This window comes from Hyla sarda, chromosome 6, assembly GCF_029499605.1.
Source record: "Hyla sarda isolate aHylSar1 chromosome 6, aHylSar1.hap1, whole genome shotgun sequence".
Taxonomy (NCBI): Eukaryota; Metazoa; Chordata; class Amphibia; order Anura; family Hylidae; genus Hyla; species Hyla sarda.
In genome coordinates, this window is record NC_079194.1 from 33,516,614 (window position 1) to 33,531,495 (window position 14,882).

The window sequence follows — 14,882 nt, forward strand, 5'->3', positions numbered from 1 at the left end:
GTGTGAAATCTGAAGCTTTGATGATTTCGTCGTTGCTTTTCGTCTAGCCGAGACCCTTTTTTTTCCCGATGTGCCACATGAAGGCTTTGAACCGCGTCGTTTTCCCATCTCCTGTGAACTTGGCATCTTCTTAAATAAGGGAAGAAAAGATGTTTACATCTCTGGATAAAACTGCATTAAAAGTCGCTTTGCTGTTTCCTTATAACAGACACAGAGGGGCTCATGTGCCACCCTCTAACTATTTTGTTTCAAAGTGAGGATTGCATATGTATTTTTACTGATGTTTATCCAGGAATGCTATTAACCCCTTCCCAACATCCACCATTTATATATGGTTTGGCGCTGTCGACAGGAACCTCTTCCAACTGGCTGCACGTGTACAGCGCTGTGATGACGCTGCCATTAGCGGCGGGTGTTTTCTTTCTATTTTACGGCTTTAATGTCTGCTGCAATGTCTAGGATCGGAGAGAACTCCAGTACCATTGTTTAACCTCTTAGATGCCATTGTCAAAAGCAACCACAGCGTCTAAGCAGGTAAACAGTCCCATGGGTTGCAATTAATTAATTTTATTTTTTGTAGTTCTGATGGGATGTCAAACATGTCCAAAGTTTTGTTTGCTTGGAGTCCAGACCCCAACCAATTTGAGAAAAGCGCAGCTGACCTAGTCGATCTCATATACTTACATTAGAAGTTTGTCTCGCTTAGTGCTCTTCTTCCCGCTAGTTCCTGCTATCGATCGCAGTCTGAACACTTAGACCCCGACCAAACTTTTGACATGTCTCTACAACATGTCAAAAGTTTTAAAACAAGTTAAAAAACAGCTCAGGCAAGATGGCAGTCGCCATTATAATGTTCTAAAAACTAAAACATTCGAAAATAGAAATTAATAAAAAATAAATAAAAAAAAGTTTCAGTATCAGATGGCAATCAGGAGATTAAAAAAATACTAGGTGACATATTCACTTTAAAAGGGTACTCCGCCCCTAGACATCTTACCCCAAAGGATAGGGGATAAGATGTCTGATCATGGAGAGCGGCGGGACCCCCAGGATCGAACATCTTATCCCCTTTCCAAAGGATAGGGGATAAGATGTCTGATTCTGGGGGTCCCGCCGCTGGGACCCCCTGCAATTTCCATGCAGCACACGGTATTCTAAACAGTATGTTTAGAACGCTGGGTTTCCGCAGCTGGTGTCATGCCACGCCCCCTCCATTCTAGTCTGTGGGAGGGGGCGTGACGCGGATTGCCCAACGCCCCCCTTTCATTCTCCGTTTGGAGTCCCAAAGGTCAGATCCCCACTGATCAAAAAGTGATGGTATATTCTATTGATATCACATATGAGATATGAAATATAATCTTTACTCCATTATCCCGCTCGGTCTAGGTTATTGTATCTCATCTTTTAATTAGTTTTATTATATTATGATTAAAAAAATTAATATTTTTATTTTCAGCAACTGAACCATCCAAATGTAATAAAATACTATGCCTCATTCATCGAGGATAATGAACTGAACATAGTTTTGGAACTTGCAGATGCCGGGGACCTATCTCGGATGATAAAGGTACGGATGTGGTACTTATTGTTGTACTTAAAAAACATCATTGTGTTGCTCTTTTAAATGTATATATTGATCTTGGATCTTTGCATTTTTAGTTACCGCCTAATAAGTTTTGATAGCAGAAAAATACAAACTTTGCCTCTGGTGCACAAATAAGCAAAGATGCAGCAGTATTCTGTGGACTCTTTGAAGGGGTATTCTGGCCATAGACATCTTATCCCCTATCCAAAGGACAGGAAATAAGCTGATTGATCGTGGGGGGCTGGAAGCCCCTGAGATCTCTGTGCAGCATCTGCATTCTATGTGGGGCTGCTGCTCCAGTCTCGGAAACCTCATTGTTTTTGGGACTGGAGACGTGACGTCACGCCACACCACCTCCATTCACCGGCTTGGGCCATGGGCGGAGCTTAATGACGTCACCACTGCTGTTCCCAAGACCTGGGACCCTGCAGAGAGCAGCAGCCGTGACATCACTAAGCTCCGCCCATGCCCTGAACCGGTGCTGCTTTCTGCTGGGTCCTGGGAACAGCAGCGGTCACGTCATTAAGCTCTGCCCGTGGCCCAAGCCGGTGCCTGGAGCTGGAGCTAACAGAGGAGATTACAGGAGATCCCTGCTAGGGACCGGGACAAGGTAAGTACCGTTGTCATCAGTGTCACCTGCATGGTACCGACAGGTTAGTGAAGGTGACACTGGTGACAGATTTCTTTTAAAAAGAAACTACAGCAGCTAAAACGCAGCAAACTGTAAAATGTGAACCTGACTTTGCTGTTAGGATTTCCATCAGTTCATCACACAGGGTCCTGACTTTTCTCCCTGTTATGTCCTGAAGGGTTTTCTGTTTGTTGATCGCTCTTTCTATAGCCGAGCTTTCCTTACAGGCAGGGTGTTCACATCTTGGCGACAATGTTTCTGTCTTTTATCTCTCTGACCTCTGATAAGAGAATTCAACATTCAGTCTGGAGGGTTTTTGCAGGTAGGAGCACCTTTGATGTTACATCATGTAGTATGTAATGCCATAAGGATGCTTTACCTTGTTAAACTGAAGTTTTACTCATTCGAGCAAACAAAAAAAATGAGGTGTATGTCGAGACAAGCAAACCCTCAGCTGTGAATGTGAACAGTGATTCTACCAGCAGAATAGTGAGTACAGCTCTGTAGTATAATACAGGATATAAGGATATAACTGAGGATCAGTACAGGATAAGTAATGTACACTGCTCTAAAAAATAAAGGGAAAACTAAGATAACATCCTAGATATGAATGAATGAACTAATCGTATGAAATACTTTCGTCTTTACATAGTTGAATGCGCTGACAACAAAATCACACAAAAATTATCAATGGAAATCAAATTTATCAACCCATGGAGGTCTGGATATGGAGTCACACTCAAAATCAAAGTGGAAAACCACACTACAGGCTGATCCTACTTTATGTAATGTCCTTAAAACAAGTCACAATGAGGCTCAGTAGTGTGTGTGGCCTCCACGTGCCCGTATGACCTCCCTACAATGCCTGGGCATCCTCCTGATGATGTGGCGGATGGTTTCCTGAGGGATGTCCTCCCAGACCTGGACTAAAGCATCCGCCAACTCCTGGACAGTCTGTGGTTCAATGTGGCGTTGGTGGATGGAGCGAGACATGATGTCCCAGATGTGCTTGATCGGATTCAGGTCTGGGGAACGGTCCATAGCATTAATGCCTTCCTCTTGCAGGAACTGCTGACACACTCCAGCCACATGAGGTCTAGCATTGTCTTACATTAGGAGGAACCCAGGGCCAACCGCACCAGCATATGGTCTCACAAGGGGTCTGAGGATCTCATCTCGGTACCTAATGGCAGTCAGGCTACCTCTGGCAAGCACATGGAGGGCTGTGCGGCCCCCCAAAGAAATTCCACCCCACACCATTACTGACCCACCGCCAAACCGGTCATGCTGGAGGATGTTGCAGGCTGCAGAATGTTCTCCACGGCATCTCCAGCCTCTGTCACATCTGTCACATGTGCTCAGTGTGAACCTGCTTTCATCTGTGGTGAAATTTGCCAATCTTGGTGTTCTCTGGCAAATGCCAAACGTCCTGCATGGTGTTGGGCTGTAAGCACAACCCCCACCTGTGGACGTTGGGACCTCATACCACCCTCATGGAGTCTGTTTCTGACCATTTGAGTGGACACATGCACATTTGTGACCTCTTGGAGGTAATTTTGCAGGGCTCTGGCAGTGCTCCTCCTGCTCCTCCTTGCACAAAGGCAGAGGTAGCAGTCCTGCTGCTGGGTTGTTGCCCTCCTACAGCTTCCTCCACGTCTCCTGATGTACTGGCCTGTCTCCTGGTAGCGCCTCCATGCTCTGAACACTACGCTGACATACACAGCAAACCTTCTTGCCACAGCTCACATTGATGTGCCATCCTTGATGAGCTTCACTACCTGAGCCACTTGTGTGGGTTGTAGACTCTGTCCCGTGCTACCACTAGAGTGAAAGCACCGCCAGCATTCAAAAAGTGACCAAAATATCAGCAAGGAAGCATAGGAACTGAGAAGTGGTCTGTGGTCACCACCTGCAGAACCACTCCTTTATTGGGGGTTTCTTGATAATTTCGTATAATTTCCACCTGTTGTGAAATTGATTGTCAATCAGTGTTCTTCCTGAGTGGACAGTGTGATTTCACAGAAGTGTCATTGACTTGGAGTTACATTGTGTTGTTCAAGTGTTACATAGTTACATAGTTAGTACGGTTGAAAAAAGACATACGTCCATCAAGTTCAACCAGGGAATTGAAGGGTAGGGGTGTGGCGCGATATTGGGGACGGGATGGGATTTTATATTCCTTCATAAGCATTAATGTTATTTTGTTCCAGGAATGTATCTAACCCTGTTTTCAAGCTGTTAATTTTTCCTGCTGTGACCAGTTCCTGAGGTAGACTGTTCCATAAGTTCACAGTTCTCATGGTAAAGAAGGTGTGTCGCCCCTTTAGACTAAACCTTTTCTTCTCCAGACGGAGGGAGTGCCCCCTCATCCTTTGGGGGGGGTTTAACCTGGAACAGTTTTTCTCCATATTTTTTGTATGGACCATTTATATACTTATATACGTTTATCATATCCCCCCTTTAAACGTCTCTTCTCAAGACTAAACAATTGTAACTCCTTTAATCGCTCCTCATAGCTAAGATGTTCCATGCCCCATATTAGTTTATTCGCGCGTCTCTGCACCCTTTCCAACTCCGCAGTGTCCCTTTTATGAACAGGCGACCAAAACTGAACAGCATATTCCAGGTGAGGCCGTACCAATGCTTTATAAAGGGGGAGTATTATGTCCCTGCCCCTCGAGTCCATGCCTCTTTTTATACATGACAATATCCTGCTGGCTTTGGAAGCAGCAGCCTGACATTGCATGCTATTCTGTAGTCTGTGATCTACAAGTCACCCAGATCCTTCTCTACCAGTGACTCTGCCAGTTTAATCCCCCCTAAGACATACGACGCATGCAGGTTATTAGTACCCAGATGCATAACTTTACATTTATCCACATTGAACCTCATTTGCCAAGTGGATGCCCAGACACTTAGTCTATCCAAGTCATCTTGTAACTTATGCACATCCTCTATAGACTGTACCGTGCTACAAAGCTTGGCGTCATCTGCAAAGATAGAAACAGAGCTGTTAATACCATCCTCTATATCATTGATAAATAAATTAAACAGCAGCGGGCCCAGTACTGAACCTTGGGGTACACCACTAATAACCGGGGACCAATCAGAGTACGAATCATTGACCACCACTCTCTGGGTACGATCCATGAGCCAGTGTTCAATCCAGTTACAAACTAAAATTTCACAACCCGAAGACCTTAACTTACCTGTCAGACGTCTGTGAGGGACAGTATCAAATGCTTTAGCAAAATCCAGAAACACTATCGGGGACCTTTATCATCGTTGCTTTGGTAAGCAGATTCTGTAGTCATTTTTCTTGCTATTTTTTTGCTTATGTATGACATTTATAATACTATCACAGGGGGTTGATAAATTTGGCTTACATGGGCAAAAACCAAGAAATCACTTTTAAATACCATTTTTTTTTAGCACACATAAGCAAAAAACAAATAATGACTACAGAACACCACTTTGCAGCTTTGAAAAAAAATGTGTGTGTGTGTGTGTGTGTGTATATATATATATATATTATATATAGTGTGTGTGTGTGTGTGTGTGTGTGTTTATTACATTTTTTTAAAGTTTTTTCTCCCTAAATGTACTTATTTTTTTTTTGTTACTTCTTCTACAGATCCGTGTATCCTGTAGACTCCTTCGGATTCGGTGGACTACTTCGACGTCCAGCGTTTTTCTTTGCTTGATGTTAATAAAATGGTTAACGAGGGCTTGTGGGGGAGTGTTTTTTTGTAATAAATATTTTTTTTTAAACCTGTTTTTTTTTTTTTTTTTTTTTAACTTACTGGGCAGGCTTAGTAGTGGAGTCCATTACTAAGCCGGGCTTAGCGTTAGCCACAAAAATAGCTAGCGCTAACCCCCAATTATTACCCTGGTACCAGACACCACAGGGGTGCCGGGAAGAGCCGGTACCAACAGGCCCGGAGCGTCAAAAATGGCGCTCCTTGGCCTAGGCGGTAACAGGCTGGCGTTATTTAGGCTGGGGAGGGCCAGTAACAATGGTCCTTGCCCATCCTGGTAACGTCAGGCTGTTAATGTTTGATTGGTATTTGGCTGAGAATAAAAATAGGGGGGACCCTATGTGTTTTTTTTTTTTTATATTTAATTATTTATTTAAAAAAAAATAAAAAAAAAACCGCATAGGGTCCCCCCTATTTTTATTCTCAGCCAAATACCAACCAAACAGTAACAGCCTGACATTACCAGGGTGGGCGAGGACCATTGTTACTGGCCCTCCCCAGCCTAAATAACGCCAGCCTGTTACCGCCTAGGCCCAGGAGCGCCATTTTTGACGCTCCGGGCCTGTTGGTACTGGCTCTTCCCGACACCCCTGTGGCGTTTGGTACCGAGGTAATAATTGGGGGATAGTGCTAGCTGTTTTTGTGGCTAACGCTAAGCCCAGCTTAGTAATGGACTCCGTCTATAAGACAGCTTCCACTACTAAGCCTGTCACGTAAAGTAAGGAAAAAACAACCGGTTTAAAAAAAAATTTATTACAAAAAACACTCCCCCACAAGCCCTCGTTAACCATTTTATTAAAATCAAACAAAGAAAAACGCTGGTCATCGAAGTAGTCCACCGAATCCGAAGGCGTCCACAGGATACACGGATCTGAAATGAGAAAAAAAAAAAAGGGTTAGTACATTTATTATCACCTGCTCGCACATCTCCTGTCCCGCACGACTACAACTCACAGCATGCCCTTACAGTAAGGCATGCTGGGAGTTGTAGTCCTGCAGCTGGGGGCAGGGGACAAGCTTGTCATTCGCCTGCACTGCACAACTACAACTCTGAGCATGTCCTTACAGTAAGGGCATGATGGGAGTTGTAGTCCTGCAAAGGGAGCCCGGGCACACACACACAGAGAGTCACAGACAGTCACACACACACTCCCATCCAGCGCAGCGCTTCTCCTCTCCGGGCACCCTGCGAATGACTCAACCGAAGACGTGGGAGCGGTGGCCGGGCACAGTGCAGGTGAAGGCCGGGGGGAGTAGAGGGGTACTGGTGGGGGCGGAGGCCGGGCACAGTGCAGGTGAAGGCCGGGGGGCTGGGGGTAGTAGAGGGGTACTGGTGGGGGCGGAGGCCGGGCACAGTGCAGGTGAAGGTGGGGGGGGGGGGGGGGATTACGGACGGGCACCCTGCGAGTGACTCAACCAAAGACGTGGGAGTGGTGGCCGGGCACAGTGCAGGTAAAGGCCGGGGGGCTTAGGGGAGTAGAGGGGTACTGGTGGGGGTGGGGGCGGAGGCCGGGCACAGTGCAGGTGGGGGGGGGGGGGGGGGGATGTAAATCACTGCAGTGTCCCTGTAGCGCAGTGAGGGTAGCGGGGAGAAAGTATGTCGGAGCCCGGGCAGCAGTAGCTTTTCCTGCTCCATGTTGGAGCTGGAGTAAATTTAGTACATTTTTAAGGCAGTTGCGACTTTTTATTGCGCAGCTTTGACTGTCGCAGTTAATAAATACCTGACTAAAGCAAATCCATTTTGAAAAATTAACTACGTAAGCAAGTTTAAATTTTCTTGCTTTTCTTGTTCTTCAAGCAAATTGTCGCACAAAAACACACGTAGTCGCAGTTGCGACAATTTTGCGACAATTAAAGTAAAGAAAACCTGACTAAACCCCTTGATAAATGTCTGTCTATATCCACAGCCATTCCTCTATCAAGGCTTCTACTCACCTCTTCATAAAAGCAAATTAGATTGGTTTGACAACTTCTATCCTTAGTAAACCCATGCTGGCTATCACTTATAATACAATTATCCCCTATGTATTCCTGTATGTAATCCCTTATAAGTCCTTCAAACAATTTACCCACAATGCACGTTAGACTTACCGGTCTATAGTTTCCTGGGGAAGACCTAGAGCCCTTCTTGAAGATTGGTACCACATTCGCTTTGCGCCAGTCCCTTGGCACAATACCAGACACCAGTGAATGTCTAAATATCATGAACAAGGGTACAGATATTACTGAACTTACCTCTCTAAGAACGCTTGGGTGTAGTCCATCCGGCCTTGGAGATTTGCTTACATTTAAATTACTTAACTTACCTTGTACCATTTCTACATTAAGCCAGTTCAGTACATTACATGATGTGTTACCAGCACTGACCTGGCCAATGTCAGCTCCTTCTTCCATAGTATATACAGAACTAAAGAACCCATTCAGTAGCTCCGCCTTCTCTTGATCGCCCGTGACAACCTCCCCATTATCATTATTAAGGGGTCCTACATGCTCTGTTCTTGGTTTTTTTGCATTTATATATCTAAAAAATATTTAGGATTAGTTTTGCTTTCTTTGGCAACCTTTGGTTCCCTTTATTTTTTTGAGCAGTGTATGTACACAGTGACCCCACCAGCAGAATAGTGAGTACAGCTCTGGAGTATAATTCAGAATATAACTCTGGATCAGTACAGGATAAGTAATGTAATGTACACAGTGACCTCACCAGCAGAATAGTGAGTACAGCTCTGGAGTATAATACAGGATATAACTCAGGATCAGTACAGGATAAGTAATGTAATGTATGTACACAGTGACCTCACCAGCAGAATAGTGAGTACAGCTCTGGAGTATAATACCGTATATAACTCAGGATCAGTACAGGATAAGTAATGTAATGTATGTACACAGTGACCTCCCCAGCAGAATAGTGAGTACAGCTCTGGAGTATAATACAGGATATAACTCAGGATCAGTACAGGATAAGTAATGTAATGTACACAGTGATTCCACCAGCAGAATAGTGAGTGCAGCTCTGGGGTATAATAAATTATGTAACTCCGGACCAGTAAGGTTTGTTTCACACTATAAAATTACTCAGTTTTAAAGATCCGTACGAAGTTCCGTCTGAAAATCAGCTGTAAAACGGCAGTTACAAAATCCTATACGACCGTTAGAAAATCCCGTTATAGTCTATGGTATTGTCCGTCGCAAAATAACGGCCGTTATTAATAACGGGTTAAAGCGGCTATTAGAAAAATCCCATAGACCAGTGGTCTTCAACCTGTGGACCTCCCAGATGTTGCAAAACTACAACTCCCAGCATGCCTGGACAGCCAACGGCTGTCCGGGCATGCTGGGAGTTGTAGTTTTGCAACATCTGGAGGTCTGCAGGTTGTAGACCACTGCCATAGACTATAATGGGATTTTGTAACTGCCTAAGGGGCCTAAGATAAATCATGTATTCATAAAGTTACTTTTTGTCTAAGTAAAAAAAAAAAAAATAAAAAAGTTACGGTACTCAACTCTTTATGTTGCTGAATTCTGTATGTGACCTTTAAAGTAGTGTTATAAGGTGAACATACATGTTCTAGTTATTATGTTAGCTCTGTATATATATAAACATGATTCCTGTTTATATAGGGGACAGAACGCTTCCTAATGAGCCGACGTCTCATTCATGCATATGTTAACAAGCTGATCTCCATCTTATTGACATCAAACATTCTCTGATGTGTAAATCTGGTGTCGACGGCTGGTATGGCCACGATGAAGAGATTACGAGTTATATATCTATTTAATTTTCATGCGGTGTATGGTATCATTTGCCTAGGATACAAGTTGTTATAATTCTCTGTAAACTTTTCAAAGGTGTAGAACCACAGGGATTTTCTTGAAAAACATTTTAGATCCACCTGAAGTCACAGGAGTTCAAAAAAAAAAGAGAAGCGAAGAAAGCGTTCAAAGAGACCAAAATAAAACCTACACATAAACATAGCGAATCAGTGTTTCCTCTCCTCCACTCAAATGGTAAAGTTTTAGGTTTAGCATTGAAATTAACTAGAAACTAAAAATAACATTGTTAAAAGGAGATTACTTGGAGTACGCGAAACTTTGCTTTTCTAACTTTTAGGATCATAAGGAGCTTTGTTACTACACGTATTTGTAAGACCAATAGTAGTCTACATAGGTTGACACATCTCAGAAACAGTTTTTTATGCGTATTCTGATGCTAATTTTGTGTCTGAATCTGCATGAAAATTGCATGGATTCCACTTCGCAGTGTGAACTCCCATTGAAACAGTGAGAACTACATTGCATGGAGTAGTCTGAATGCTGGGTAGATCCTTTAAATGGGGTTATTAACCCATGGTCAAGTCCACAACCAACTGCAAATCCACGGTAGAAATCTGGCATATTCGGATGCAGTTTCCACAATGGAAATTTGTCATTTGGTCATTCCTTTATGCACAGCTATGGTCCTTAAATAAGCACTGTTGTTTCAGAAAACTTGGAGTTAGAGGAAGCCAGCTGCGCTCCGATCCTGAGTTAACCCTATAGGGTTAGGGAGGGAGGAGGCTCCCTCCGTTTCTCATTGGTGCTCCGCAAAGAGGGTGCCGGTTGTTGCTATGGCAGCCAGAGGTTGGACAATGGCTTCCTTTGTCTGATCTGCTATGCTGTGCCTGTCAGTGTAACTCTGACAGACAAAGGCATAATACAGTCCAGTACAGATGTGTACTGCACTGTATTATGTGTGATTCAAAGGATAGAGGATAAGATGTCTGATCGCAGGGGCTCCGGCCACCCCAGTAATCCGCTGCCTGAAGCGAACTCCTCCGCGGCCGCCACACCCCTTCCATTTATGTCTATTTGAGGGGGCGTTACAACTGTGGTCGAACGACATGCCCCCACCTATAGAAATGGATGGAGGAGGTGTGGCGTGACATTACGACTACGGGCACTAGGAGCCGGGGTTCTGATCATTTAGTTCAAACACAGAGGTGCTGGCACGGAGATCACAGGGGTTCCAGCGGTGGGACCACCACGATCAGACATCTTATCCCCTATCCTTTGGATAAGGGATAAGATGTCTAGGAGCCGAGTACCCCTTTAATCTTTTATGGGATTTTTCTCTCTTTTATAAATTTAGATCTGATTTCTCTGTTTCCCTTGATTATATAGTAAAATGCTGCAGTTCTGTTGACAGATAACAGGATCTATCTCCTATTGCAGTAAATAATAAATCTTTGTTCCGTAAGCAGCAATAGTGCCCTCTAGTGGTAGCAGCGTGCAGGCAGAATTTCACTGTGTTAAAGGGGTTATCCAGGAAATAACTTTTTATATATATATATATATATATATATATATATATATATATATATATATACATACATACATATATCTCAACTGGCTCCAGAAAGTTAAACAGATTTGTAAATGACTTCTATTAAAAAATCTTAATCCTTTCAGTACTTGTGAGCTGCTGAAGTTGAGTTGTTCTTTTCTGTCTAAGTGCTCTCTGATGACAAGTGTCTCGGGAGCTGTCCAGAGTAGAAGAAAATTCCCATAGCAAACCTATTCTGCTCTGTGCAGTTCCTGAGACAAGCAGAGATGTCAGCAGAGAGCACTGTTTCCAGACAGAAAACAACAACTCCACTTCAGTAGCTGATAATTATTGGAAGGATTAAGATTTTTTAATATAAGTAATTTACAAATCTGTTTAACTTTCTGGAGCCAGTTGATCTAAAAAAAAAAAAAAAAAAACTTTTTTCCTGGATTACCCCTTTAAGGATGTTGCACATGATTGATTCATTGATCTTCTCTGATTTTTTTTTTCTTTCTTTCAGCATTTCAAAAAACATAAAAGGTTGATCCCCGAGAGGACGGTTTGGAAATACTTTGTGCAGCTTTGCAGCGCCTTAGAACATATGCATTCCCGACGCGTCATGCACAGAGGTAACTTGCAGAACTTTTGACACTTTTCCTGGATGGATGGATATATAGATATGTGTAAAAAAAATCCTAGACAATAGTTTTTCTTATGCCCCGGGCCTATACTGTGCATTGTTGTTACAATGAATATTGCCTAATAGTGTTTTTTTCTTTGTGTAAATAAAAATCACTGTGTAATGAAAAGTTCTGCAACTTAGAGTTTGACTGGATTCACATTAAGGGGCAGCAGCTGGCGCCGACTGAGTCTGACGGCCCTAGGACCGCACGGACATTGCCATTCCCCATAGACTTCAATATATGCTGCGCGGTATTCCACCGAAAGAATGACCAAGTTAAAGGAGTATTTTATTTATTTATATATATATATATATATATATATATATATATATATACTGGCTCCAGAAAGTTAAACAGATTTGTAAATTACTTCTATTAAAAAATCTTAATCCTTTCTGTACTTATGGGCTTCTGAAGTTAAGATTGTTCTTTTCTGTCTAAGTGCTCTCTGATGACACATGTCTCGGGAACCGCCCAGTTTAGAAGAGGTTTGCTATGGGGATTTGCTTCTAAACCGGGCGTTTCCCGAGACAGGTGTCAACAGAGAGCACTTAAACAGAAAAGAACAACCTTAACTTCAGAAGCTCATAAGTACTGAAAGGATTAAGATTTTTTGATAGAAGTAATTTACAAATCTGTTTAACTTTCTGGAGCCAGTTTATATGTAAGTTTTTTCCTGGATAACCCATTTATTTTTTTCTGTGGATGAATATCATAGACCGCAATGGGTTTTGGCTGCATTGGAATTTCAAGGCAAAATTTCACTTTGAAATTCCTTAGTGTGAACAGCCAGCCTTACAGTTTAAAGGGGGGTACTCCGCCCCTAGACGTCTTATCCCCTATCCAAAGTATAGGAGATAAGATGTCTGATCAGGGGGGTCCGTCCCATTCTGAACGCTGTGACGTCACACCATGCCCCCTCCATTCATGTCTATGGGGGCGTAGTGTGATGTCATGACCACAGCCCAAACCCAGCATTCGGAATGGGCCGGACCCCCCCCCCCCACTTCTACAGAGGTGAACATGTTATTGCTCTGCATGTACGTGTACACCACAGTGGGAGGAGTGTACAGCTCTGTGCCTGTACCATCAGCTGGTGATGTCAGTAATATAGGGACAAAAGCCCACAGGGAGCGGAAATGGGGCCGAGAAACACCTTTACAGGTTGTAGTCGACTGGCAATTACTGTGACAACTTGCTAATTATAGTGGGTTTTCGTAGTGGTTAGGACCTGATATATTTGTAAGTTACTACAATACAGCAGTGCGAGGCATAATGCACCACAGTACAACAGTACCACTGACATACATAATGTACTACAACACAGCAATAAAAATTGATGTGCTACAATACAGCAGTATCACTAACATAAATGATGCACTACAATATAGCAGTATCACTAACATATATGATGCACTACAATACAGCAGTATCACTAACATATATGATGTACTACAATACAGCAGTATCACTAACATAAATGATGCACTACAATATAGCAGTATCACTAACATATATGATGCACTACAATACAGCAGTATCACTAACATATATGATGTACTACAATACAGCAGTATCACTAACATAAATGATGCACTACAATATAGCAGTATCACTAACATATATGATGCACTACAATACAGCAGTATCACTAACATATATGATGCACTACAATATAGCAGTATCACGAACATGTATGATAAAGTACAATACAACAGTACCATTGACAGACATAATGCACTACAATACAGCAATATGACTGATCGGCATAATGCAGTACCACTGATGCATTGTAAACTATAAAACAGCAAAATCACTGTCAGGAATAATGTAATACAATACAGCAGTACCACTGACAGGATGATGCACTACAATACAGCAGTATCACTGACAGGAATAGTTTAATACAATACAGCCGTATCACTAACATGTATGATGCACTACAATATAGCAGTAACACTGACGACCATAAAACACTACACTACAGCAGTATCACTAACATGTATGATGCACTAAAATATATCAGTACCACTGACAAGCATAAAACACTGCAATACAGCAGTATCACGAACATGTATGATGCACTACAATATAGCAGTAACACTGACGACCATAAAACACTACACTACAGCAGTATCACTAACATGTATGATGCACTAAAATGTATCAGTACCACTGACAAGCATAAAACACTACAATACAGCAGTATCACTAAACATGTATTATGCACTACAATATATCAGTACCACGGACAAGCATAAAACACTACAATACAGCAGTATCACTAACATGTATGATGCACTACAATATATCAGTACCACTGACAGCATAAAACACTACAATACAGCAGTATCACTAACATGTATGATGCACTACAATATAGCAGTAACACTGACGACCATAAAACACTACAATACAGCAGTATCACTAACATGTATGATGCACTACAATATATCAGTACCACGGACAAGCATAAAACACTACAATACAGCAGTATCACTAACATGTATGATGCACTACAATATATCAGTACCACTGACAGCATAAAACACTACAATACAGCAGTATCACGAACATGTATGATGCACTACAATATATCAGTACCACTGACAGCATAAAACACTACAATACAGCAGTATCACGAACATGTATGATGCACTACAATATATCAGTACCACGGACAAGCATAAAACACTACAATACAGCAGTATCACTAACATGTATGATGCACTACAATATAGCAGTACCACTGACGAGCATAAAACACTACAATACAGCAGTATCGCTGACAAGCATAAAACACTACAATACAGCAGTATCACTAACATGTATGATGCACTACAATATATCAGTACCACGGACAAGCATAAAACACTACAGTACAGCAGTATCACTAACATGTATTATGCACTACAATATA

The 14,882-nt window shown here is 42.5% G+C and overlaps 1 protein-coding gene across 5 annotated transcripts in view; it reads left to right on the forward strand.

The window, feature by feature from the left end:
• NEK7 (NIMA related kinase 7) overlaps positions 1-14,882 on the forward strand; it is a 121,167-nt gene that overhangs the window by 55,968 nt on the left and 50,317 nt on the right. For all 5 annotated transcript variants that reach the window (XM_056523468.1, XM_056523465.1, XM_056523467.1 and 2 more), the window contains 2 exons: positions 1,457-1,567; positions 11,800-11,908. In XM_056523468.1, coding sequence (XP_056379443.1) covers positions 1,457-1,567; positions 11,800-11,908 — 220 coding nt within the window. The remainder of the gene's footprint in view (positions 1-1,456; positions 1,568-11,799; positions 11,909-14,882) is intronic.